General features: G+C 47.3%; 2 protein-coding genes across 2 annotated transcripts in view; both read right to left on the reverse strand.

Annotated features, from left to right (window-relative positions):
• LOC109986280 (uncharacterized) overlaps nucleotides 1–23,419 on the reverse strand; it is an 86,202-nt gene that overhangs the window by 52,276 nt on the left and 10,507 nt on the right. The gene's annotated exons all lie outside the window — the stretch shown is intronic.
• chrd (chordin) lies at nucleotides 749–21,600 on the reverse strand. The gene is made up of 21 exons (XM_020636872.3): nucleotides 18,710–21,600; nucleotides 16,441–16,544; nucleotides 15,408–15,534; nucleotides 13,825–13,977; nucleotides 13,513–13,630; nucleotides 13,277–13,364; nucleotides 11,992–12,133; nucleotides 11,666–11,806; nucleotides 11,045–11,127; nucleotides 8,798–8,945; nucleotides 7,320–7,426; nucleotides 6,040–6,319; nucleotides 5,684–5,925; nucleotides 5,420–5,533; nucleotides 4,650–4,841; nucleotides 4,412–4,505; nucleotides 3,710–3,766; nucleotides 3,428–3,531; nucleotides 2,953–3,216; nucleotides 2,016–2,109; nucleotides 749–1,816 (listed from the first exon to the last, which is right to left on the reverse strand). The coding sequence occupies exons 1-21, from the start codon at nucleotides 18,849–18,851 to the stop codon at nucleotides 1,752–1,754; spliced, it is 2,859 nt and encodes a 952-aa protein (XP_020492528.2). The 5' UTR covers nucleotides 18,852–21,600; the 3' UTR covers nucleotides 749–1,751.

Below are 23,419 nucleotides of genomic sequence, written 5' to 3' on the forward strand. Positions count from 1 at the left end.
TGTGTGTGTGTGTGTGTGTGTGTGTGTGTGTGTGTGTGTGTGTGTGTGTGTGTGTGTGTGTGTGTGTGTGTGTGTGTGTGTGTGTGTGTGTGTCTGTGATTGTGTGTGTGTCTGTGTGTGGAAAGAATTCTGCTTTCCCTTTGGCAATGTGTGTGTTCCTGATTGAGGAGTTTGTTCATGTGTACATCTGTGGATAAGTGTTTATGTTTCAGTCTGTCTGCGCTCCGTGTGTGTGTGTGTGTGTGTGTGTGTGTGTGTGTGTGTGTGTGTGTGTGCACATGGGGAGGTATGTAAGGGACAAAACAAAGCCGAGCACATGTGGTGACTGTCTGAGTAAAGAAAGAAAGAAAGAAAGAAAGAAAGAAAGAAAGAAAGGGGAAGTACAAGTTTAGGGAAGAGGATGGAAAATGGACAGAAGAGTCAGAGAGAAGAGAAAAGGGGAAGAAGTAAACGGAAAGTAAAAGAGTGAAAGAGGAGGAGAAGGACACAATAGTGTAGAAGAGAAGGAAAGAATAAAGAAGTAAAGGAAAGAAACGTTGCTAAAGCGGGACGGAGAGAAAAGGACACGCTGTAAAAAGAGATGAAACGTGGGAGGTATCGAGGACAAATCCAGGAAACCAGCGGATAAAGAATACGAGGAAAGACAGAGAGAGAAACAGAGATGATGGGTGGGGGCGGCTGTGGCTCAGTGGTAGCCTCTCGGAATCTGAAACGCTTCAATTAGCTTCGACAAACCCAAAGACATGCCTTCCTTTTTTTAACCAACAAACTTCTTTATTTGTCTCAACATCATTCAATAAATACAAAATACAAACCAGCTCCTTATCCATAAACTACAACAATAGTAAGAACTCTTATATGACTAAACTCCAGACAGAAACAGAAACGAGCGCAGACGAGAAGCTATGACATCAACAGGACTTGGAGGACTCTTCTTACGGACCCCAGGAGGTACCGGGAGGTAGTGAGGGAGAAGTCAAGATCGGTCTCAGGACCGCGTTCTGAAGTCGTCGCTCTCATCTCATTTTAACTCGGCCTCAGACCGGGCGGACTCAAGATTTAAGTAAAGACCGGTCAAGACCACCACAGGTAGGCTATTGTTGGTCTTGGTCTCACCCTGCCTTGGTCTCGGTCTTGACACAGTCTCGATCCCTAAGTGTCTTGGTCTTGGTCTCGGAGTCCTCTGGTCTCAGTGCCCTCTGGTCTTGGTCTCAGTTATTGTGGTCTTGACTAAAACTAAACCTTGTACGTTTCATTCTTTACCGGTAAGAAAATCAAACCACTCTTGTAAATTCACATTCATGCAGCAACACTTCCCTCTCTCTCTTCAGTCAGAGCAGTGAAGCGACAGCAGTAACTTTAGAAAGTCCTGTCACTGAAACTTTGACGACCTGAAAGGATCCCTCTGAACTCTCCCCTTGTGTCTTTATATCCACATCTCGTGTCCTTTTATTGAGAAATGTAAAAAGCAGAAGACAAGAAAAAGAAGGCAGCAGGTTTGTGAAGTCTGGTTGGTCTTGGTCGTCGTCGTAGCTTCCTTTAACAAGTCTTTAGAAAATGATCCTTTTATTATTATTCCTCTTTTCTCCGTTCATTACAATCCTGAAGCTGATAACAGGGTGGGTTGGACTCAGCGGGAAGGGGGAGGGGGGTGGACCCAGTGTGCAGCTCTGGGTTTGGGTCCGTTGAGGGGGGTAGGGGCTTAAAGGGGTACAGGAGGGTTTGGGTTTGTGAGTGTGGGTCCCCATAGATCAGTGTCTCAAGCTTCGTCTTTTGTCTGGAGCTTTCATCGTCTGGTCGTCTTCTTCTTTGGAGTCTGCAGAGAAACAGGAGCACACATTCAGGACTAAGAAGTCTCAAAGCAAAGATGGCGCTCCGATGGAAGACGCTACAGGAAACCAAAACTGTCAGCTCGCTAAAACCTGACCTAACTTTCACGATATGTTTCTGACCATGGAGGGCTCGCCATCATATCAGAGTTCAAGTATTTCTGTGTGCGTGCGTTGGTTGCTCACCGAGACAGTCGGGGCAGCAGGCGCCCTCTCTGCGGGTGATGTTGCTGCAGGTCAGGACCGGACATTGCTTCCTCTGACATTTAGTCACACCGTGCTGCGGAGAAGAAGAGAGGGAGATGAAGAGTCGGTGAAAAGAGAGAAACTGTGCAGATGAATGACTCTGCATAATGAACATTTACACATCCAGCACGTCCGCAGCAACGTTAGCATTCACATTTTTACTTTTTCTTTTATCTCTGTTTTGGTCTCCACCGACTCCGGAGGACGCTTCTTTAGCTGCTAGCGTTCTCCTGTGATCAGCAGCTCAGGGCTAACTGTGTGACACTAAAAAGTCAGACTACGCTACGTTTATCAGAGCTTTCTTTATTTTCACACCAGAAAATCTGCCTGCTTCAGCGTTCAGCAGTTTTCACACATGCACTCCTGAAAATATCTAGATAATTTCAGGAGGACTGCTCCGGATATTCTCCTGACCTGGTTGTTCATACATGCACCTCTCAGTGGGAGACTATCCCTGTCAGACCGGAGGGGGGGTGGGGGGTCTCCTGAGACAGAATCCTGAAGCCAGGAGCTCAAAGTGAGGCTGCACAAAGTCATCTGTGAGTGCAGCCAGAAGGTGAATCCTCATATTACCATTTTAAGCTTTGTTTAATTTGTTTCTGTAGAACAATACTTGAATCTTGATCATACTAGTCCAGGTTTGAGTCCCTGCAAATTAAAAAATATCCCTTAAATCTAGCGGGGCATCAATGTCTCTGTGTGTGAAACGCCGCATGTTAATAACCTCAGTGATATTTTATAATCCTGGATGTAAACACCTGCCAGATGTGTAGGACGCTGCAGTAGAAGATTTGACCTGTCGTAGGTTTTCATGTGGTCAAAAGAATCTGGAACTCGTAGTGAACCGGACTTCTATCACTTTAATATCAACACTTACATCACACCAGCAGTTGATGCATTTCATCTCCCCGACCAGTGGGACCCAGGGATGCCAGTTGTCGCTGTTCTGGTAATAATTTTTGCCGAACTTGCAGTGCCTGGGTCCATCTGCCTGCATCATGTCGCTGTGCTCCAGACCTGCAGGAGTCTTCTCCTCCTCGGGACACTCCTTACAGCAGTCGGAGGGATTACGTCTGACGGGATGAGTGCAGGTCAACACCGGACACGTCACCTTCTCGCAGTGAACCTCCCCTGAAGACCCCTGTGGAGGTAACGTTAGAGTCGGGTTAGCAGCTGTGGTTTCATTCTGGCAGAAAAAGAGCTGACTCGCTGCTTTCCTCCCACATGAATAGTTAAACAGACGAGACTTCTGTTCATGCTTCTGTTTCTTTAATACGAGATAAATGATCCATTAAGGCCGTTTGGAAAGCGAAGCCGTCCAGATGTGAGCGGGTTCATTCATGTTTGTTTACCTTGCAGGTGCAGACGGCACATTTGATGTAGCCAAAGGGAGGAACGAAGGGATGCCACGTGGTGCCTGGAGCGTGCATCTTCTGGTCGCCTTCAAAGTAACAACCTGTGAGAGAGGAGAGGACAGAGCGTTACCGCCAGCGAGAAAATGGCGTGAAAGACTCAGGGTTACATTTGACCTGCAGGCATGAATTCAGAGAACGTGAACATGAGATGAGGGGAGGGAAGAGAAACCGCAAAGGAGAGAGAGAGGCTGAGTGTGACACAGGAGAGGAGGTACCTACCCTCAGGATTTTCCTCTATCCTCTCTGGAGCTTTCATGTCCTTGGGCTCCTTCCTCTCTGAACAGGGAACAGGAAATGGGCACATAAAAACAGAGTTGAGTTTGCATCTTTATGATTGTCGTTGTGAGCGTACAAATCTTCACATTCTGGGTCTGGCAGCATCAAGTCACACATACTTTATTTATTCATCCTCACTGATACTGAAAGCACTTTCTGTTTCATCATGAGAATATCATCCGACAAAAACACCTGAGCTGCGTACTTATGTACAACTCGTGTTACCGGAGGGTTCCTCTAGAGGGAGCAGCACATAAATCAGACCACATTAAACACAGAAGTAGGCAGTATCTGTCACCGGCTATTTTGGCACGCATGTTTGTTGCTATGCAACGGCAATGACTCATCAAAGTGTGGTTAGTTGATTTATTGAGCGGACTTGATCTATTGACTTTATTTCTAAACTTTCCTCCGTCGTTGTAGCCGCTCTCTGGGGTCTCCGATGTTGTCTCGTCCGGTCTCATCACTGTACAACTCTATACTGCCCCTAGTGGTTATGTGCATGTTGCATCTCATGAACGCCTAGCGTTAATTCCTGAGAAGATGAACAACCAACGCTCCAAACCTACGCAGGAAATGGAAACCCAAGGCTGTGAGTATACTCAGGGCTTAATGTACAACAATAAATCATCCCGTGCTTCTCACCGTCACAGATGGGGCAGCACTTGTCCTCAGGCTGGATGGTTCTGGTGCAGGTCAGGACGGGACAGATGACGGGATCACAGATCACAGTCCGCTTCTGCAGAAAAAACAACAGATTTTAGAGACACGTAGAAGAGAAATCCCCTAAATGGATTTTCCTGCTTTTCTCTTTGACATGTTTGTCTGTCGAGTGAGTCATCAAAGACGGGTCACCGCCTGCCTCCGTGTTTGTCGGCCTTACCTGGCAGCTGCAGGAGAAACACTTGTCATAGTTTGGGGTCCAATGGGAGCCGTGAGCGTGGTGCTGGTTCTCAAAGAAGCAGGTGTGGGGGTCTTTCCTCAGCTCCTCAGGATCCTTCACAAAGAGGTCGTCAAACTCTGCCTCCTCCGGCTCGCCCCTGGTCCCGAACTCACAGTTGTTTGGCACGTGGACCTAGAGAGAGAAGTCAAAAAGGACGGATGGAGGAAAGAGAGAAAGAGAGAAAGAGGTGGTCAGGGCGTTAGAGATTAGCCGGTCACACCTGACTCGAGGCTGGCGTCAAGCTGACTTGTTAATCACTCCTGCACAAGCAGATGGCTGTTTATATGTTTGACCTGCTGGCTATTAAAACAGCGTGACCTGACTGTGAGTGTGTGTGTGTGTGTGTGCGATCACTTTCCATGTTATTACCTAGAAGCCTGAATGATCTCATGACCCACTACACCTGCAAAGCTATAAAAACATTTGTAGGTAACGGCGGCCTGTGCTTGTGTGTGTTTCTGAACACGAGTAAACGCTTTACTCTTCCACAAAGCCCCTCCAGGCAGACGGCAGCTGCCAGTGAAAGTGTGCGACTGTGTGGGCCGCTGGGGGAGGGCCGAGTGAGCTGACATGTAAACACTCAAGCCGCAAATCCCCCCCCTCCTCCCTGATCGTTAAAGGGGGCAAATATGGTCTAAAATCATCGAGTGTGTAGCCAGCTTCAACGATAAATGTAGAAAGTGATAAATTAAAGTCGGTTCTTTACGTACCCGTCCTCGAATTTCTCCTCGCGGGTTCATCTTGGTGCTGACCTGGATGAAGGCTGTTCCTTGGTTCAGGTGTTGCAGTAATTCATCACTGATGTCCTTTAACACTCCCTGAGCCTTTGAGGAGAGGAGAGGAGAGGAGAGGAGAGGAGAGGAGAGGAGAGGAGACCAGATGAGAGTGTGTTTGAGTAACTTCCTGAATGGACATGTGCACATGTTGCATGCGCTTTTATTTCTGCATCTAAGCGTTCGTGTTCACTGACGTACCTGTGAGCCGTAAAATCCTGTCAGCAGCCTCTTGTGTGAGGTGCTGCTGTCGTCTATTTCTCCGATCTCAGCCAGTCCGTGCAGGTGGGCGTTCACAGTGAGATCGTCGGCCTTGCTGAGGCCCGAGACGACGATCTCATAGTGCAGGTGACACTGTTTGTCCACTGAGACCCAGGCGTGGCCAGAAGCGCCCGATCTTACAGCTGGAGACACAAAGTAACCGGCGAGGAGAGTGGGAAGCTCTGAAAGAGATGAACAAGAAGCGTGCAATCAGGACTTCAAACTGGGACTTCTCAGCACATTTAGAAAGTTATTCCCAGAGACCTTCCCCCTCTCAGATTGTTTTTCATCCATACCGTGTCTGGGTGCCTCCAGGCCGCTGTACAGCATGGCTTTAATCTGCCCCCTTAGCTCGCCGTCCTGGCTGTGTGCCGTGGCCACGTTGATGAACAGTTCGTTCTGCAGCAGCATGTGGATGTGTCGAGCCTCCAGACGGCTCCAGCTGCCCTGAGCCTGGCCTGTGGCCTTGTTGTACTCAGGCGTCAGGTCGTACAGCACGGTGCGCTTGTTTCGACGCCTTGGCTTCAGCTCGATGGTGAGGCCCAAAAATTCGCTGGTGAGGCCTGCGACTTGAACCTGGAGGGAGAAAACATTTTTTTATCCTTTGTTTGTTTTTATGGGTTTCACTGCACCACAGTTTAATTGAGCCCTGAATGATTTTATTTCCTGCATCTTTATTTTATTTTGAAGCTCTGTAAGCTCCTCCCCCTCCCCCTGTAAGGGTCTACATGAAAACATTTTTATGTTGCTGTTTTGACTAAAGCTTTCCTTGGGTGTTGAAGCTTCACTGTGCAGGAGGATGCATGTTGACGCTAAAGGGTGTTTGAAGCAGTACACACCTCGTGAGTGAAGCTTTCCTCCATCGTTTACAAATCCTGCCGATCATAAAGTCTCAGAAGAAGCAGATATTGTTTTGGTCTTAGAAGGTAAAAATAAACTTTTAGCCATGACATTGTTTTTGTCCATAAAAGTTTAAAAATCTGAGTCAGACTGCTGACATTCAGCCTCAGTTTGATCATTCATTTTCTCTTTCTGTTTTCTATCAACTCTGTCAATCAGAAGATACCCAGAAGAACACATGACAAACAGGACAAGTTAAAGGTCCAATCAGTGTGAAATCACAAAGTGACCTTACGATATGATCAGACATTAAGGAAACATGCTATGTTGAAGTGCTGGCTTCTCTGACAACAATGCAGCAGCCAGTATGTCCTCCTTCTAACTTTAGATTCTGGTCCTGAATGCTCTGGATTTGTTTGGACCAGAGAAGGTAGGCGGCTTTAAGGCACCCCCACACCGCCGTTTTGGACGCCCCTCAGTTTGCCAGATATGAGAGCAGTTATCAGGTCAAACCAACAGGTGTTGTAGTGATGGAAGAGGGCAAGAGAAGTGGTTCAGATAGAAGTGATTGTACCCGACCTAAAGTTTGTCTAATGGGAAGTTGGGGGTCTCAGGACGCAAGACGAGCTTAAAATGAACATTATGGTTATTTTTAAAAACTGCATCCGCAGGTTTCACTTTTATATAATCACAGTAAACGGTCAACCTTTCTGCCCCGGCATGAATAAACCCGTACCTGGTAGTCGAGCGTGCCGTTATCATGGAGGCTGAAGATCGCAGATCCCACTCCTCCCGTCTTCCCCGGGGTCAACGCGTCCCCGCTGGACATCACGCTCTGTATGGCTGAGCAGAACAAATGCAGATGAATATCACATTCCTGCTCGGATTACTTATCGTAAAGCATCACTTTTCCCCGCAGAGCTTCCCCGCCTTGAACCGCAGACGAGATGCAAGATGAGGCAATGATTCCTGTCATGTCCAAATGTGCTGGTTGGAGAGGAAGGGGGCCACATTCACACACACACACACACACACACACACACACACACACACACACACACACACACACACACACACACACACACACACACACACACACACACACACACACAGACGTCATCCCTTCACCAAGAACGATTCCTTGTTGGGACAGATTCAATTGGACTTCTAATCAGGAGGTGTGTCTGCTCAGGTTGTGTGCCGACCTTGCATGTCTGTCAGGTACGCACACACACACACACACACACACACACACACACACACACACACACACACACACACACACTCACACACACACAAAAACCCACCCAAGGTTAAGCCTAAGAATGAGGTAACCCAAGTTGAATGCAGCAGGCTTAAATAGATTGAGCTGAGAGGACAGGAGGGAATGACTAACACAGAGAAAAGTTTTTGAACATGACACGGTGACAGAAAAAAGCCAGAGAGGAGGAATTACGCCAGAAATGGGGAATGGAGTGGGAGATTGAGAGAGAGAGAGAGCGGGTAAGAGAAAGGGGGAGAGACGAGGGGAAGAGAGGGAAAAGAAGTGTGTTGGGTTTGAATTCTTTTTGCATAACGTCAAGCCGTTAATCACCAGCACTGAGCGTCAGGTCCAGCAGACTTTGACCTTGGCAGCGGCGCTCTACGTCCCTGTGTGAAGCTGACAGTGAAAGTAGCTTTATGCATATTTCTCTGCTTACATGCACATCTTTAAATGTGTCTATGAAAGGGCCAGATATCCTCTATGTTCATGTTCCAGTACGAATCCCATGAAACAAACGACACGGCCGTCCACCACATTCCTAAAACCTCTCTCTCTTTCTTTCTGCACACAGACAGACATGCACACACACAGACGTGCACAAAGACCGACCTGCTCACAGACAGACGTGCACACACACACACACACACACACACACACACACACACAGAGACACACAGACGTGCACACAGACACACAGACGTGCACACACAGTGTAGGTGGGCCACCAGCTCCAACAGAAGGTCTATAAACACACTTTTCCCCCCGTGATAACACTTGAAAGGACAGAGATGTATTTATGGAGTTGAATGACAAAAACAGACGCAGATGGACGAGCACAAACAACCCTAAACACATTGTCGGAAACCTTTGTTGCCTCCGCAGTGTTTGTCGCTGGATTGACGTGAAGAGAGACGTGAAGAACATCATTTTTCTCTGCAGGGGATACTTACTGTCACACGATTTCCTGCCGCTGATGAAACCAGAGATCTGCCGCGGATCTGGACCCTCTGTTGCCACAGCGATCTCCAGCTGGCCGCGAGATAACCAAAACAGTTCACGGCTATTCAGGTCTGTCAGCACCTCGGCAAAGTCTGGATCCTGCAGGCACACATGGAAACATTTAGCTGGATGCTAAATCACAGAAAATTGGTCAAAATAAATCAGATTCCATCATGCACAAATTCCCTTTTCAATGTCCTGAATTCAAAATGTGCAACAAATATCTTTTGAACATGTGAGTGCAACACGGACTTGTTAGCAAAGACACAAGACCAGCATTGGGAAGAAATCTCTGCATGATCAGAATATTATTTAGCACTTTTAAACACATGATCTTAAATCAACCATCCACCAACCCAAGTGCTTAAACCCCCGGGTGACAAAATATGGCTTTGGTTTCAGACTGAGAGAAGTTAGATCTCGAGCAGAAGAGGACTGGAACCCAGGAAGGCTGGAGGAGGGGGTGCATGAGGGGGCGGGGGTGCAGGGTAGTCGTCAAGAAGTTGAGAAATGTGGAATTAATAGGACAGATGTACGAGCGCGTTGAAGAAATGTTACTTCTTTATGACCCCAGGGCCTCGGTTCAATATAAATATACATGTACCATAAATCCACACAGCGAGGAGCCAAAGTAGAGGAGGGGGGACTGTTAGCGGAGGGAGGGGGGGAGCGAGAGTTATGTCGGGAATATTGAACGGATGTCATAACGAGCGATGCAAAAGAGAGCAATAACCCTGTCAGGATGACTGGTGCAATGAAAGATGACTCCACCCATTTAGAATTCAGATGCCGTTGCTCTTCACATGTGAGTGTTTAGCTACGGTGAGTTTCCCAGATGTTCACAGTTTGATCTGGATCAGAAGGAGCCTGGTTTGGAAATCCCATCGTTCGCTCTGCAGGATCATCTCATCCATCTGACTGCACAGCCTCTTTTCGAAGCCATCGTTGGGTTGGATCACACTCATCCTGAGGCAACTCTTACTGTGCAGAGAGCCACAGGGCGGAGTGGGACGGGGCACACATCAGCACCATCCCCTCCTGTTTTCATATCTCTGTACGAAAGTCAAACCCATCGACTGACCCAAACTGTATAGGGCAGAAATAGAGAGACGGGTAGGGAGAGAGAGAGAGCGGGGGACGACGTGCACTAATCAGCACCAGGATCAGGACTCGTACCTGCGACTACAGCAACGAGGACTCGGTCTGCGGGGCAGCATTCATGAATCCTCTAAAAGCTGCAAAATCCTTCAATTGTCTCCACCCACTAGAAACTAAACCTTCAGGTGTATTCTCGTGTCAAACTTTGAAGCAAAGAGAGAGAGGAGAAACCACAGCCTCCGTACATGGGGCACACGATATGACCACTAGGCTTCATCACTTCAACAGAAAGGATTTATAAACGTCCACATCTGGATGCACGAAATCAAACCTATGTTTTGTGTTAAAGTTTATTTGAGTTTGTTCCTCCATGAATCTTCTCTAGATTTAATCCGATCAGATAGAGAGATCCCATCAGATGCTTTTAGAACAAGTGGGCGCCGTGTTGTTTGTGTGCCTGTGACTCGGCTTCAATGAGTCAGCGCTTTAAGAATCCCGATCCAGATCCTGGCTCATGCGACCGCTGCTGACTTAGGACTTTTTCGTGGCCGGTCTCCCTCACCACTCGGCTGGAGAGCGGCGCACTGGCTCTTCACATGATCGCTGGCAGGATTCAAAACAGACCCGCCTTTCACCCCCCCTCTCTCCTCCTCCCTCCATCTCAGCCCACAGACCACTAACCACTGACATGTGCGAGGGGCGTGTGCTCAGTCTCTCCGTCTCTCATCCCTCGCTTCCACCCGTCCCCTCAGAGCGCTCTTCTTTTTCACACACTTTCTCTCAGCCTCTCTCTTCCTCTCCATCCGTTTCCCTTGTCATGTCTTGGGGTCGTTTAACTGTGATTAGAGCGCCGATGGCAGGGACAGCAGTGTTAGGATGTGGTGATCAAACCACATCCATCTCCGTGAGGAGGGGTGAAGACAGACCACAAGCCCCCCCTTAAACCCCGTCTGTACCAATAAAACCTTTGACTGAAACCTCCCTCTCATGACGTGCTTCAACTTGTCGGGCAACAGAAGACACACATATTTACCATCAACATGCCGACTTCTGCTTTCATAAACACGGTAAACAACAGGCCGTGTGTTTGAGTTACTCACATGTGACGTGATGTTGGCTCGGATCTCTCTCAGGACGTGCTGTCGGTACACAAGCTGGACTCGGATGGGAACCAGGAGAGGCTCTGAGGAGAGACGCAAAGTTTGAAAAGAGAAATCTCCTTCTATAAAGCAGTTATGAGGAACATTTGTTTGAGGCTGTGTGTTGATTCTGGCGCCCCCTGTGGACAAAACGGTACAGACGGTGTGTGCGTTTGGAGCGAGGGAATTCTGTAAAATTTCTGTTTGTTTCCTTCCTCTCGTCGATCATGCCCTGTTCGTGCATTCATACGACCTTCTTCAACAGACTGACCTACAGCTCACTATGAAACATCTGCAGACCGTGAACCAGCTGAGGCGAGGATTCAGAACAACCACGTAGAAGTAGTCGCTCTTCTCCCTGATGGTGTGTTGTCTTCGTTTTCGGTCAGTGCACAGTCTTTGACATTAAATAATCTGATCCATTCACAGTTTAAACTTCACGCATACGTTTAGAAACACACATGGGGGGGGGGGGGGGGGAACATCCTGGTCTCAGGGTTTATCTGAACCTGTGGACGAGGAGTTAGTAATCAGCGTGTTTGAAGGCGCCATAACTTCCTTCCTCAGCGTGTCGTCACTCACCGCTCTCTGTGTGTCTGACGAGGCCCTGCAGGATGAGGATGAAGTGCAGGTTGTTCTCCGTGTCGCTCAGCGTTAACATGGCGATGCCGCCCATGCCCGAGTTCTCCTCCTCCTGCGACGTCAGAGTGGAGCTGAACGTCTCTGTACACAAGAAACACACACACACACTGTGAGCATTCTCTCGTCTTCTACACAAACACTGCAGCGTTAACAAAGTGCACACTTGATCCTCACAGGGCTTTTAAAGAGCGGACACATTTCCCCTCCTTTGTAAACAATGAAGGCGTGCACACGTCTGAAGAAGACGAAGGCGTGCACACACTCACCAGCAAACAGCGCTCTGTGTTTGATGATCTTTCCCTCCACTTCCTCTCGTCGGCTCGGCGACGTGCTCATGCTGATGCGCATCTGCTCAGACTGCAGCTGCCGCAGGAGAGGCTTCGCCAGGTTCTTCCACACGCCACAGATCTAAAAACACAAACACACACACAGGGAGGTAAGGCGGCAGCGAGGGAGGGAGGGGCTAATGGACATGGATATCAAACAACACCTGAATTATTCTGCAGCATGTGAGCTACCTGGAATACGTTCAGTATAAAAATACACTTTTTAATATTTGTGATATCTGGAGGACCCGTCCCCCCTGTCCCCCCTGTCCCCCTTCCAGGCTGCAGAGCGTCTCTCTGTCAGCGCAGAGGAAGAAAATATGGCCGCCTGCCGCAACCTTGTCACTTTCCGTTCAGAGATCACCTCCTCTGTAATTAGAAGGACTCTCTGTCCCTTTGCGAAGCGATGATGTAACGTGTGAAACATTCTCCGTCTAAAAGTTCTGCCCCCCCCCACCCTTCATTTTTTAGCTGCTGGAGCGTTCCCTCTCGGGTTCTCTGCTGCTCCACACCGACATTTATCTCAAAATAATAATAGGCCAATTTCTTGGAGCTGTATTTAGGGGGCTCCTGCCTCGCTGAGCTGAGTGTTCAGGGGAGATGTGTGTTGGCAGGAAGTGATGTGTCGTGATGGAGCGTGACCTCCGGGAGGATCGGGATACTACTGTTAACCCAGCAGATCTGGTTACTGACTGATCGCCATAATATCGGCCCTTCAATAAACTCTGTCCTGCACACCTCTGACCTGAATGTGCTCCGTCCCTGATGAGTGCCTTCAGATGACTGAGTGAGTGTTTGTTGATGTTTACGGCAATCAGGCCGAGTGTGTGATGTTTATGAAGAGGCAGAGAGGAAGTGTTGCCGTGTGTGTGTGTGTGTGTGTGGTGTGTGTGTGTGTGTGTGTGTGTGTGTGTGTGTGTGTGTGTGTGTGTGTGTGTGTGTGTGTGTGTGTGTGTGTGTGCGTGTGTGTGATTATGGTTTATTATTGCAGAGAGAGTTATGGGAGAAGAAGTCAGAGTTGGAGCACAGAGTCGAGGAAGAAGCACATTCATCATGGCCGTACTTCTTTTCTCTCTCAGGAAACACACACTCACACACTCACACACACACACACACACACACACACACACACACACACACACACACACACACACATGCACAGAGAATGAGAACAACACGCAGAGGAGTGGGAGGGGGGTGATTATCTTTTTATGAGACGTCTTACCATGTCGGTCTCTCCCTTGGGGACTCTGTACTCGAAAGTAGTGGTGCCTTCTGAATCCAGGAAGACGATTTTATTGGGGCGGCTCATTCTGAAAAAAAATACAAAAGCACTCGGTAAAGATGACATCCTCTTTATTCTGTTTTTCTACAAACAACATTGTGCAGTTTCTTCTTAAGACTGTGAGACATTCAGAGGTGACTGCAACGTTTTGAGCCGAGACACGGGGCCTGACTTACTTCTGGAACGTGATGGAGAAGGCCAGGCTAGTTCTTGTCAGAGAGAATCGAGCTCTGGCAACGCCGCCGGAGCTGGGGAGCCATGAGTCGGCGACTCCTGTCAACACCGCTACAAAGTCTGCAGAGAGAAACTCCCAGGGTTAGAGCCACGGTAAACACATTCCTGTTCACAGCACCGCCTTTCTTAACATGCATGAACAGAAGTCCTTCATTTAGCATGTAGCATTTATATTTCCACTTCTATTAGTTATCTATAAATTAAAGAGTAAATGCCGCCTGTAGTTACGATGTCATAGGGCGCTCAGTGCGTACCTGTGCGGCTCTCACCGAGGCTCGTCTCCTCCGAGCTCAGGTAGGATCTGTCGTTGTACGATTTGTGGAGGTCGCCCTCCTTCTCTTTGCCCTTCTCGTGGAAATACTCGAAGCTGTCCAGCACAGAGTCCGTGTGTTTCATGTCGCCATCACCTGCAGACAAAGTGAAAGCACAGATTTAAGGAGGAGCTATTGTGCAACGTTGTAGCTGCAGATAAAGTGTTGAAGTGTCAGCATAGAAAAAGTGCTTCGATATATCTTAAGACAAACTGGTGACTGGTGTCTGCTGCACAGATGAGACCAAAGCACCGCTGCCCGTCGTTGTTTCTTTCAATGGATCTTGTTTAAAGAACGGGCAACAGAAAAGTGTGAAAACAATCGGAGCCAGGGAGACATCGAGGTCGAGCGAGACGAGAAGAAATAACAAAAGAGCAGATGGAGGTGAAGGAAGGATAGAAAATATGTCAGACACCGTCTTAGTTTAGCATTTCCCTCTCTCCCTCCCTCCCTCTATCTCTCTCTCTCTCTCTCCCTCTCTCTCTTAGAGACAGATTACCGGGGTGTCACCTCACAGCTAAAAGGCTTTCAGAGAACATGAAGGGTAAAGCTGTGAATCTTGATTTTACACAGTGAAACACCCAGTTCCTCCAAAAGGTTTCCCGTCACTGGAGAAACTTCCAGCAGTGGAATAGCAGCTAAAGTCCCAATAACTGTATTTATCAGAGGAAGCTTCCAGAGGAGAACTAATTAACTGTGTCAAACACACACACACACACACACACACGTCACCAATCACTCCTCTGTTCCACTGGGCACACTCGAGGCCTTCTGGGTAGTGTCACTCTCACTTCTCCCTCGCACTGTATCCTCAGGTGCACAATATATATTACACACACACACACACACACACACACACACACACACACACACACACACACACACACACACACACACACACACACACACACACACACACACACACAGCATTTTCCATCATTTAAGCAAACACACCGGCTGCTGCAGCGCCAGCGCTAAGACAAACACACTCAACCTTTTCCTGAAAACCTAACCACAACACACACACACTCACGCACACACACAACTTGCACACACACACACGCCCGTCACAGTGTTGTCTTTTACCTTGACTTTCCATTACCAGGCACACAGGGTAGAAAAAGACACATGTGCTGAGTAAGACGCGGCACAAAGGCGCACCCTGTGGATGTGTGAGCGTGTGCAGTGGAGGTGGCGTTGTGTTCACGGCGTGAAGTGGTAATGTGTGAACGAGGAGAGTGGATGGGTGCTACTTCCAGTTGTTGCTGGTTACAGAAAATGTCGAATTTGACGCGGCTGAGTGGACTCGCTCATTGCATCTAACAGCTGTTCACGTCACTAACTAGCTGACCCACGGGAGGGGGGGGGGGGGGGGAGATAAGAGAGAGAGTGAGGAATAAATAACAAAACCAGAGCTGCTCCTGCGACAAATGACTAGAACAGCTGAGACGTTTCCACACATTTGGGTTTAGAAATAGACGGCAGTCCCTGAGCTGCAGGTCGTCATCATGACATCAGGCGGTTACCTTTGGGGCAGGTTTTACAGCAGTGCCCGGGCAGCAGGACGGGATCATCACAGTCCAGGTGTGGACAGTCCTGCTTGATGTTCTTACAGTTTACTTTTCCAAACACTTTGCTGCGGCGGGTCTTTTGCTGTCAGAGACGAACAAGAGGAAAAGGCAAATCAGTCACCGGTCAAAATCTCATTGCAAAAAAACACACTCGGTCAAGAAGCGTCACCATGGATGACAAATCCACCAGGAGGAGGAGGAATGTCAAAACTAAGCTGCAGAGAAGAAGAGCGACACACGCAGAGAGAGATGCACCGAGGCGCACAGAGGGATATGATCAGTGTTTATGAATCTAGTCTTGTATTCAATCTTCATTTTCATCTGTTAATTGGGTGAATTTTTTTTGGATCTCGATAAAGTTAAACTGTATTCTGTCCTCGGCTTAAATCTATAAACACAGAAGAAAAAGGAAACTGTTGAGTTCCAGCTCCTCCACAGGTCGGTGCTCGGTCGACTGAAGACAGAAATATATAATTCAATAATTCAGAAATAATTCAAAGGACTCCGTCCCGCAGGAAAGATCCAAAGAAAGTTCTGAAGCACACAAATCACTTACGGCATTAATAATTAAGGTGCAGAGGACGGACATTTGGAAGCACTGTGTCTTCCTCAGAGTCAAACAGTCCAGGTAACGATTAGATAAAACCTAAATACCCTCGCACTCCGTGACTACATTAAATGACTCGTGTGCTGCAGAAACTTTCCCCTGCAGGAGTGAAGAAGGAGTCCTCTGAATTATTCCTGGAGAAGTCGAGTTTCCTGACACAACTACCACGCTGCATGGCGAGCGAGAGGCTTGAAGAGGTCAAAGATCTACTTTAATAACTTTATTCAAGTTAATAAAGTAGATCTTTAAACTACGAGTGTCGCTGCATCTCTTTGACCTATTTGACCTCTCTCCACCAGGATCACTTTGAGCTCAGACTTTTAAAAACTGATGGTTTCTTTTCCCGCTCCCACAGAGACGCCACACGGCGAGCAGACTTACGGGCTCGCAGAGACACTGGACACAGTGCATGACACCAAACGGCTCTCCCAGGTCTGGGTGCCATGTGTCCTCCAGAGAGTAGAAGCGTCCTCCGAATGAGCATCCTGTAACACAAACACAGCTGATTATTATACATGCCTGCCCGCCCCCCTCCCCCGGGGTCAAACATTTTGTACTCATTGGCTCTTAACAACCCGGTGAAAGTCTTGATGAGAAATGAAACCCTACGATTATTTACACATGGTCCATCTCTTTGATTGGGTCGACATTAAAGGGAGAGTCAGACTCTAAAGATTAACAAGCTCGATGTTCATGAAGAGAGATTTTGAAGCTTTAACGATGAAGTGTCTGAGATCCAGGGCGACGAACTACAATCAATCCTGCATCGCTCGCCGCCCAGGCATGTCGCAACAGAAACTGAGAGGGTGAGTTTTGGAAGTCCAGCTCACTTCCTGTCTCGTCTAAACCATCCTCGCGCAGACAAGGGAGACGTTTTCCATTTTCCAGAGAAAGACAGACGGAGAGTCCCAGAAATAAAATGTAGGTCAAGCCCTTCTTAAAAAGCCAAAATACCTTTATTTCCCTTTAATGTTTTAGCCCGTGCAAATCTAATTTTGACAACCTCAGAGCAGGCAGAGACTGGAGCCTCCCCCAGAGTTCTCAGGCGCTGCCTAGATTGGGGCTGGGACCCCAGGTTGGGAACCTTTGCGACAGAATACCGTTGAGGGAAAGCTAAATGGAGCATCCAAAACATTTTCATAATGTGGATTTGAAAGAAGTTTAGCATGACGGTGTAGAAACTGAACGCCTTATTCAGACTCTGACCCAGAGTGGACCTGAAATCAAATACTAACGCTGACGTGGAGTGACATTATATTCACTATAACCTCACTGTGTGATACACAGGGACTGCTTGGTGTATTTAAACAGTTTATGGATATTATTACTGCACTACAATGATAACTGAGCGTTAGTCACGCTGTGTTACTGCAGGGTATTACAGTGATTTATGCTTAGTGGTGTGTGTGTGGTGAGAGCCCTGGTCTGCACCACGCGCGCACGCACGCACGCACACACACACACACACACACACACTCTCACACACACACACACACACACACACACACACACACACACACACACACACACACACACACACACATACTAAACGTGATGTCACCCCTCGCCAACTCCTCGCGCGCTGCTACCAGCCTGGTTCACATTACTCTTTCATTAAAGTGACTGCTCTCCTTAAAGAGTCCAGTCCGGCTTCGGGGAGCCAAACTGGGAGCCTGGCCTGCAGCTCAAGTCTCGGCAGAAATAAATCACCGCAGAGGAGCCAATGCTTGTAATGGAAAGTCGATTGATTACAGTTTTTTTCCCCAGCACATTATTGCACGTTGTTGCAGCCCGTGGTTAACGTGGAGTTCCCACAGTTTTGAACTGTGGAGTGGTTACCTTGTAAAAACCGCAGTGAGCTTTGTACTTCGGGGCTTTCACACATGAATGAAAAGGCATCACTGCGGTTATGATGACTCACATGTTTGCAGCTAGTTTACACATGAAGCAGCAGACCAGGCAGGCTCAGTGCATGACGAGCACTGAGAGGTGAAACCCTGCAGTCCAGGGGTGAAACATGGGGATCTGATCTCACTGTGTTAACAACAGTTCTGTTAATTCACACAACGTGATACAAGTTCGGAGTTGATATCATATCGCGAGATAAGACACAGGTGGCTAAACATGCCCTCCCCCCCCCCCCTAAAAAGCGCACTCAGTGCAACCCACCAAAATGCTTATGAGAATCTATTACATTATTTAAATGTCTCTTTTTTTCCAGCTAAAATAAACACACCTCACACTTACACTACAAGCACCAATAATTATGTATAGTTTTTGATTCGGCTTGATTCTGGTATCAAATTAAAGCCCTCATCTAAAGAAACAGGACTGTTAAAAGTGTTATTTAATTGACGCTCGCTGCTGCCCCCTCTCGGCGGGTGTTAGCTCAAACAGTGTGATGTGGAAAGAGGGGCTGGCTAGGTTTAATGTTTTAAAGGTCCAAATGTTAGGCGAATAGATTAAAGGCCCCTTTTCATTCTATGGACATTATTTTTTTACTTTACAAACACATGTCTGATGGTTAAAGACACGTAAAAGACAAATGAGACATTATTTAACCGAGCTTTGCTATTGAGCTTTGTTGTCTCCTTCACACAGGACTGTACGTTTATTACAACATGATGAAACAAAGTTTAGCTTTGCTTACCTGCCAGGCCTTTGGAGGGCAGCGGCTCTCTCTCGGACTGGATGGGCAGCGCGGGAGACTTGAGCCGCGAGGCCGCTCCGGAGTGCAGCCACGCGCAGCTCAGGACGCACAGCAAGGAGCGGAGCGCGCGGGGAACCAGCATCCCAAAACCTCCCTCTCTCTCTCTCTCTCTCTCTCTGTTCAAACTCTCCGCAAAATGTTCTCCCTCAAAGCTCCAATTCCGCGGACTTCAGTCACCCAGCGTCGACTTGAAGCGACAACTCAAGCCCAAAAGTTTCCTCCGTAAATCCCAGAGTCCGCTGTCATTGGCTGGAAAGTCCCCTGTGTTTAAAAATCCTCCAGACACAGAGCCAGCTGTTCCGTTTGTGTTTCCTCAGTACCAGCAGCCTCCCTCCTCTCAGTCCCGTCCCTTTCTGTTTTATAGCCCGCTTCCCTGACAGCTTGAGGCAGCCACCGGCCGGGAGGAGGGAGATGGATGATCGGGTGGGTGGGGGTTGAGTGGTGGGTGATGGTGCAAAAGGGAAATCGACGCCCCTATCAATTCACTAACGCTTAAGATATGTTAATGAGGCAGCGTCTGATTCATTTACAACCAAAACTTCGAATTACACTGTTTCCATCCAAAGACTTCTAAGGAGAGAGCAGAGCTGAGAGTTTGATATTTAAATCAGCTGTGATGACTTTTGATTTCTGCCTGTTTTAAGGTTTTATTTGATTTGACTTTAAACATGTCATGTAATTATAAATGTAACTTAAAGTTATTTTCACACAGTTTTTAACAGAGCATGAAACTGATGAGCTGCACACGCGCAGAGTTTGGAGGTAACTTCTAACTCCCAAATAAAGTAAACAAATAAAACCCTATAACACTTTATGAGGACACATCTTCAATACAATATGACAATACAAACAGTGTTAAAGGTGCAGTTTAAGAGTGGGAGCTCTGGTTTACCTTCTGCAGCTTTTCACTTTAAACCTGAGGTTACTGTTAGTTCAGGTGGTTAAAGTGTCCCAGAGGTCACCGCCTCAAAACATTTCTGTTCAATGTGGCTTTTGAGTAAAGGCGGCTGTGGTCCAGTGGTAGAGTCGGACCAGTCTGCTCTCAACCGGAAGGTCGGGGGTTTGATCCCCAGCTCCAGCAGACACATGCCCGATGTGTCCTAGGGCAAGACACTTAACCCCAAGTTGCTCCCGCTGCTTCGTCAGCAGTGTATGAATGTGTATGAATGGATGAGTTAATACTGATGGACTCTTTACTCAGCAGCCTCTACCATCAGTGTGTGAATGTGTAGGTGTGACCTGTGGTGTGAAAGTGCTTTGAGTAGTCAGAAGAGAAAAGAAGTCCATAGAGACATGCTACCTGCTTTTCTTCACTTGCAGACTTTTTGTTTTTACCTCTCACTGTATCGCCTTCTAAGAACTTTGTATGATTTTGTTATCATCTGTATGAAATGTTTGAAATGCCTGTTGTGTCTGTGTGAAGCTCTTTGACTCTCCTGGCGTCTGAAAGGCGCTCCGACTATAAAAAAAAAACTGCCTGGCCTTCTGATGGAATGGATTCTTTTGGTATATGATTAGTGATGTAAGTGACGAATTGGTTTTGGCTTCCCCGCTGCATGAAAATATTTCTCCCGAAAAATTTTCGTCTAAGGCAGTTAAAGCAGCGATACCGACTAACGTTCTGAGATGTATGCAACAGTCTTTATTCTATTCTCTAAGTATTTAGGTTTGTTGTTGTTGTTCATTCATCTGTTTGTTTGTTGGTCACATGTTATCCAGATATTTATGATTTGTGTGCAGTGATTTTTAAAGCTCTGCAGAAGTGATGAAACCTGCAGTTCATACAGGATCAACTCTGAATGTAGAGCATCTCTCTTTGTATTCAGCTGAGGTCGAAAAGCACCGGTGTGTGAATCTCCACATCATGTACAGTAAGGAATGTGTGTGTGTGTGTGTGTGTGTGTGTGTGTGTGTGTGTGTGTGTGTGTGTGTGTGTGTGTGTCTGGCTGCACCGTCTATTTTTCCAACTGTGTTTGAGGGCTGAGACCTGAGTGACTTAACAGAAACAAATAAAAATAGTTGGAATACCTCGACCCAGACCCGTTTCAGTTTGTCCTCCTGGCCCTCTGCTCACCTCAGTCCCCTCTCCTGGACCCTCAAACCGTTTCCTTTGGCTCCCTCAAAAGTCTATCTGGACCAAAACAACCAGGATTCAGGTGCCAACATCTCTTTCACCTTCTGTGGCCAGTGTGTAGCTTCACAACATCAACAACAAGTGAAGTTTACAAAAGCCTATTTGGATCTGGGAAAAGTTCCCATCAAGCCAAACCAGAGCGGATTGAGCAACAGTGCAGCAGCAGCTCCTCTGGGAGGGTCTCTAGGGGTCTAGAACAAATGATGTGCGGCTCAAGTTTACATGACTGTAGTGGTGCTCATGGATGATTTATTTCACAGTTTATCACAGGGCAGCCGGACTATATGGCTGAGATGTTTGCAACAAAGGAGTGATTGATTTCATGAAATAATTAGAATAATGTTGCCAGCTGTGTGAGTTTTGTCCTGCAGAACTCTGTCCATATTTTTTAAATTTCATGTTGTGCTCATGCTCTAAATATTTCCCCAAAGCATCACGCTCCACATTCTCTTTTTGTTTCCCAACTAGAGGTCCACTGAGAGGTAGCAGCACTTTCATACTTGTCTAAAATGTCATTTTAATTCCTCAAGGGTCTCCTGAGTCCACATCCAGATACCTTAAACTTTGTGTCGAGCCACTAAAACGTCGCAAAAAAAGGTGCCAAATCTTGTGGTTTTGTGCCAAAAGTGCAGACCAAGGTGCGAGCGCAAGGTGTTATTTTTATGCATGTGTCACATTATGTGACCTGTGGGAGCCACTTCCACCCGGGCGTTGGGATTCACGCCCCCCCCCCCCCCCCTCTCCCCCCAGCTGCAATAGGAGTCGATGATGGCCTGTTTACACTTCATCATCGGGTGATAAGCGACACTTTTCTTCTTCTTGCACACGGTCATCCATTAGGCAGACTGGATGCTAAATTGTCTTTTGGAGCTAACAAAACCCACGGACCCTTATTGCCCCTGTGGGAGCAAGTTTGTGTATTGGAGGCGTCCAGCACATGTTTACAAAACCGGACTGTTTGCACGAGCGCCAAACCCTCTTTCACCAAGGAAAGTATATTAATAAAAACAATAAATGAGGACTCCAGCTCCTTCCTGCTCATCAGGCAGATATTCAAAAAGCATAAACCAATTTTTTTATGGGTTTGTTTTATAGTTAGGACTCGGAAAGTTCTCCAAGTGTATTATTTTTTATGAGACTGGAGAGACATGAGACCCGGATCTACAATTCAACTCTTAATGTTGGATGAATGCCGAATTCAAGAGCGTTCCTTAATAGTTGGAAATAAACGATTCACGTAGAGACTCAGGGCCGTTTTGTTTCTTCGGGTGAGCAGACAACTTACAATTAGCCGATTTCCCAAATGCAGTGTGAATTACAGCAGCACACTGATAAAATATGAACACAATATTTGAGTTCGGCTGTTCTGTAACGGCGGTGGAGTCTGCAGCTGTTAGAACCGTAAACATGAATGATTTGGTCCCATATCCATCTCTGCACTTCATTAACGTGCACGAGGACTTCCAGTTCGCCAGATAGCCTCCAGCAGCTTGCTTTTTATTTATCATAACAATGCATTCATCTTTAACTCGATCCATTTCCATGGAGACATGTTTGGAAATAAGACGAGGAGGAGACTCGTCATATTTCATCTCCAATATGCAGAGAAGCATTGCAGACCAAACAGTCGTTAGCTGCACGACATGACTGAGCAGCAGAAGCACGAAGTGACACGCAATCAGAGACAGAGTTCTTCCTTCTTAAAGATTCCGGGAAGGAGTGAAAAAAAGCAAAGGACAAGAAATACTGGCATTAAAGATTAAACGTCACTATTATCAAATGTGTGTGTGTGTGTGTGTGTGTGTGTGTGTGTGTGTGTGTGAGATAGAGAGAGAGAGAGAGAGAGAGAGACAGAGGGTAGAGTATCGGCTGTAAATCGTCCCTGATGGTGCAGCTGGATGGACACTTCACTTTCTTTCTGCGCCTTGTGTATTTGCTTTTGTTTGTCAGACGCTCAGGCTGGCAGGTCATAAATGAGGGGTTGTTTAACGATACCCCTTGCCCCACCCGCCACACACTCCTCATCCCCCCTCTTAATCTGTCTGATTACGCAGCGAACACTCACTGAGGAGGGGACCGCATCCTGTTTGCTGGACGGTATGGGAGGTGTGAATATTCAGCCAGTGAGCTATGATAGCGCCTGGCAGATGTGCTTCTCTCTCTCTCTCTCTCTCTCTCTCTCTCGCTCTCTCTCTCTCGCTCCCCCCCTCCCCCCTCACGCAGTCTCTCTTGTGCACTAACAGCCACACAAACGCGTGCGCGCACACACACACACACACACACACAAACACAAACACACACCACCTGTTCCTCATCACGTGCACGCTTGCTGCACTAACAAGCATGGCATGTTGTACTCCCTCTGCTTTTACCATCAAACTTAAATAGCCGTGTGATTTGTTTTAAATCACAAGATCAGTTTATTTGAAGCTTTTTACTGAAAGAGTAAATTTCCTGTAATGATTGTATCCTCTCAGGATGTTTGGCACCAAGAAGGCTTCTGCGCATGACGCACA

Source organism: Labrus bergylta, chromosome 11, assembly GCF_963930695.1.
Source record: "Labrus bergylta chromosome 11, fLabBer1.1, whole genome shotgun sequence".
Classification (NCBI taxonomy): domain Eukaryota; kingdom Metazoa; phylum Chordata; class Actinopteri; order Labriformes; family Labridae; genus Labrus; species Labrus bergylta.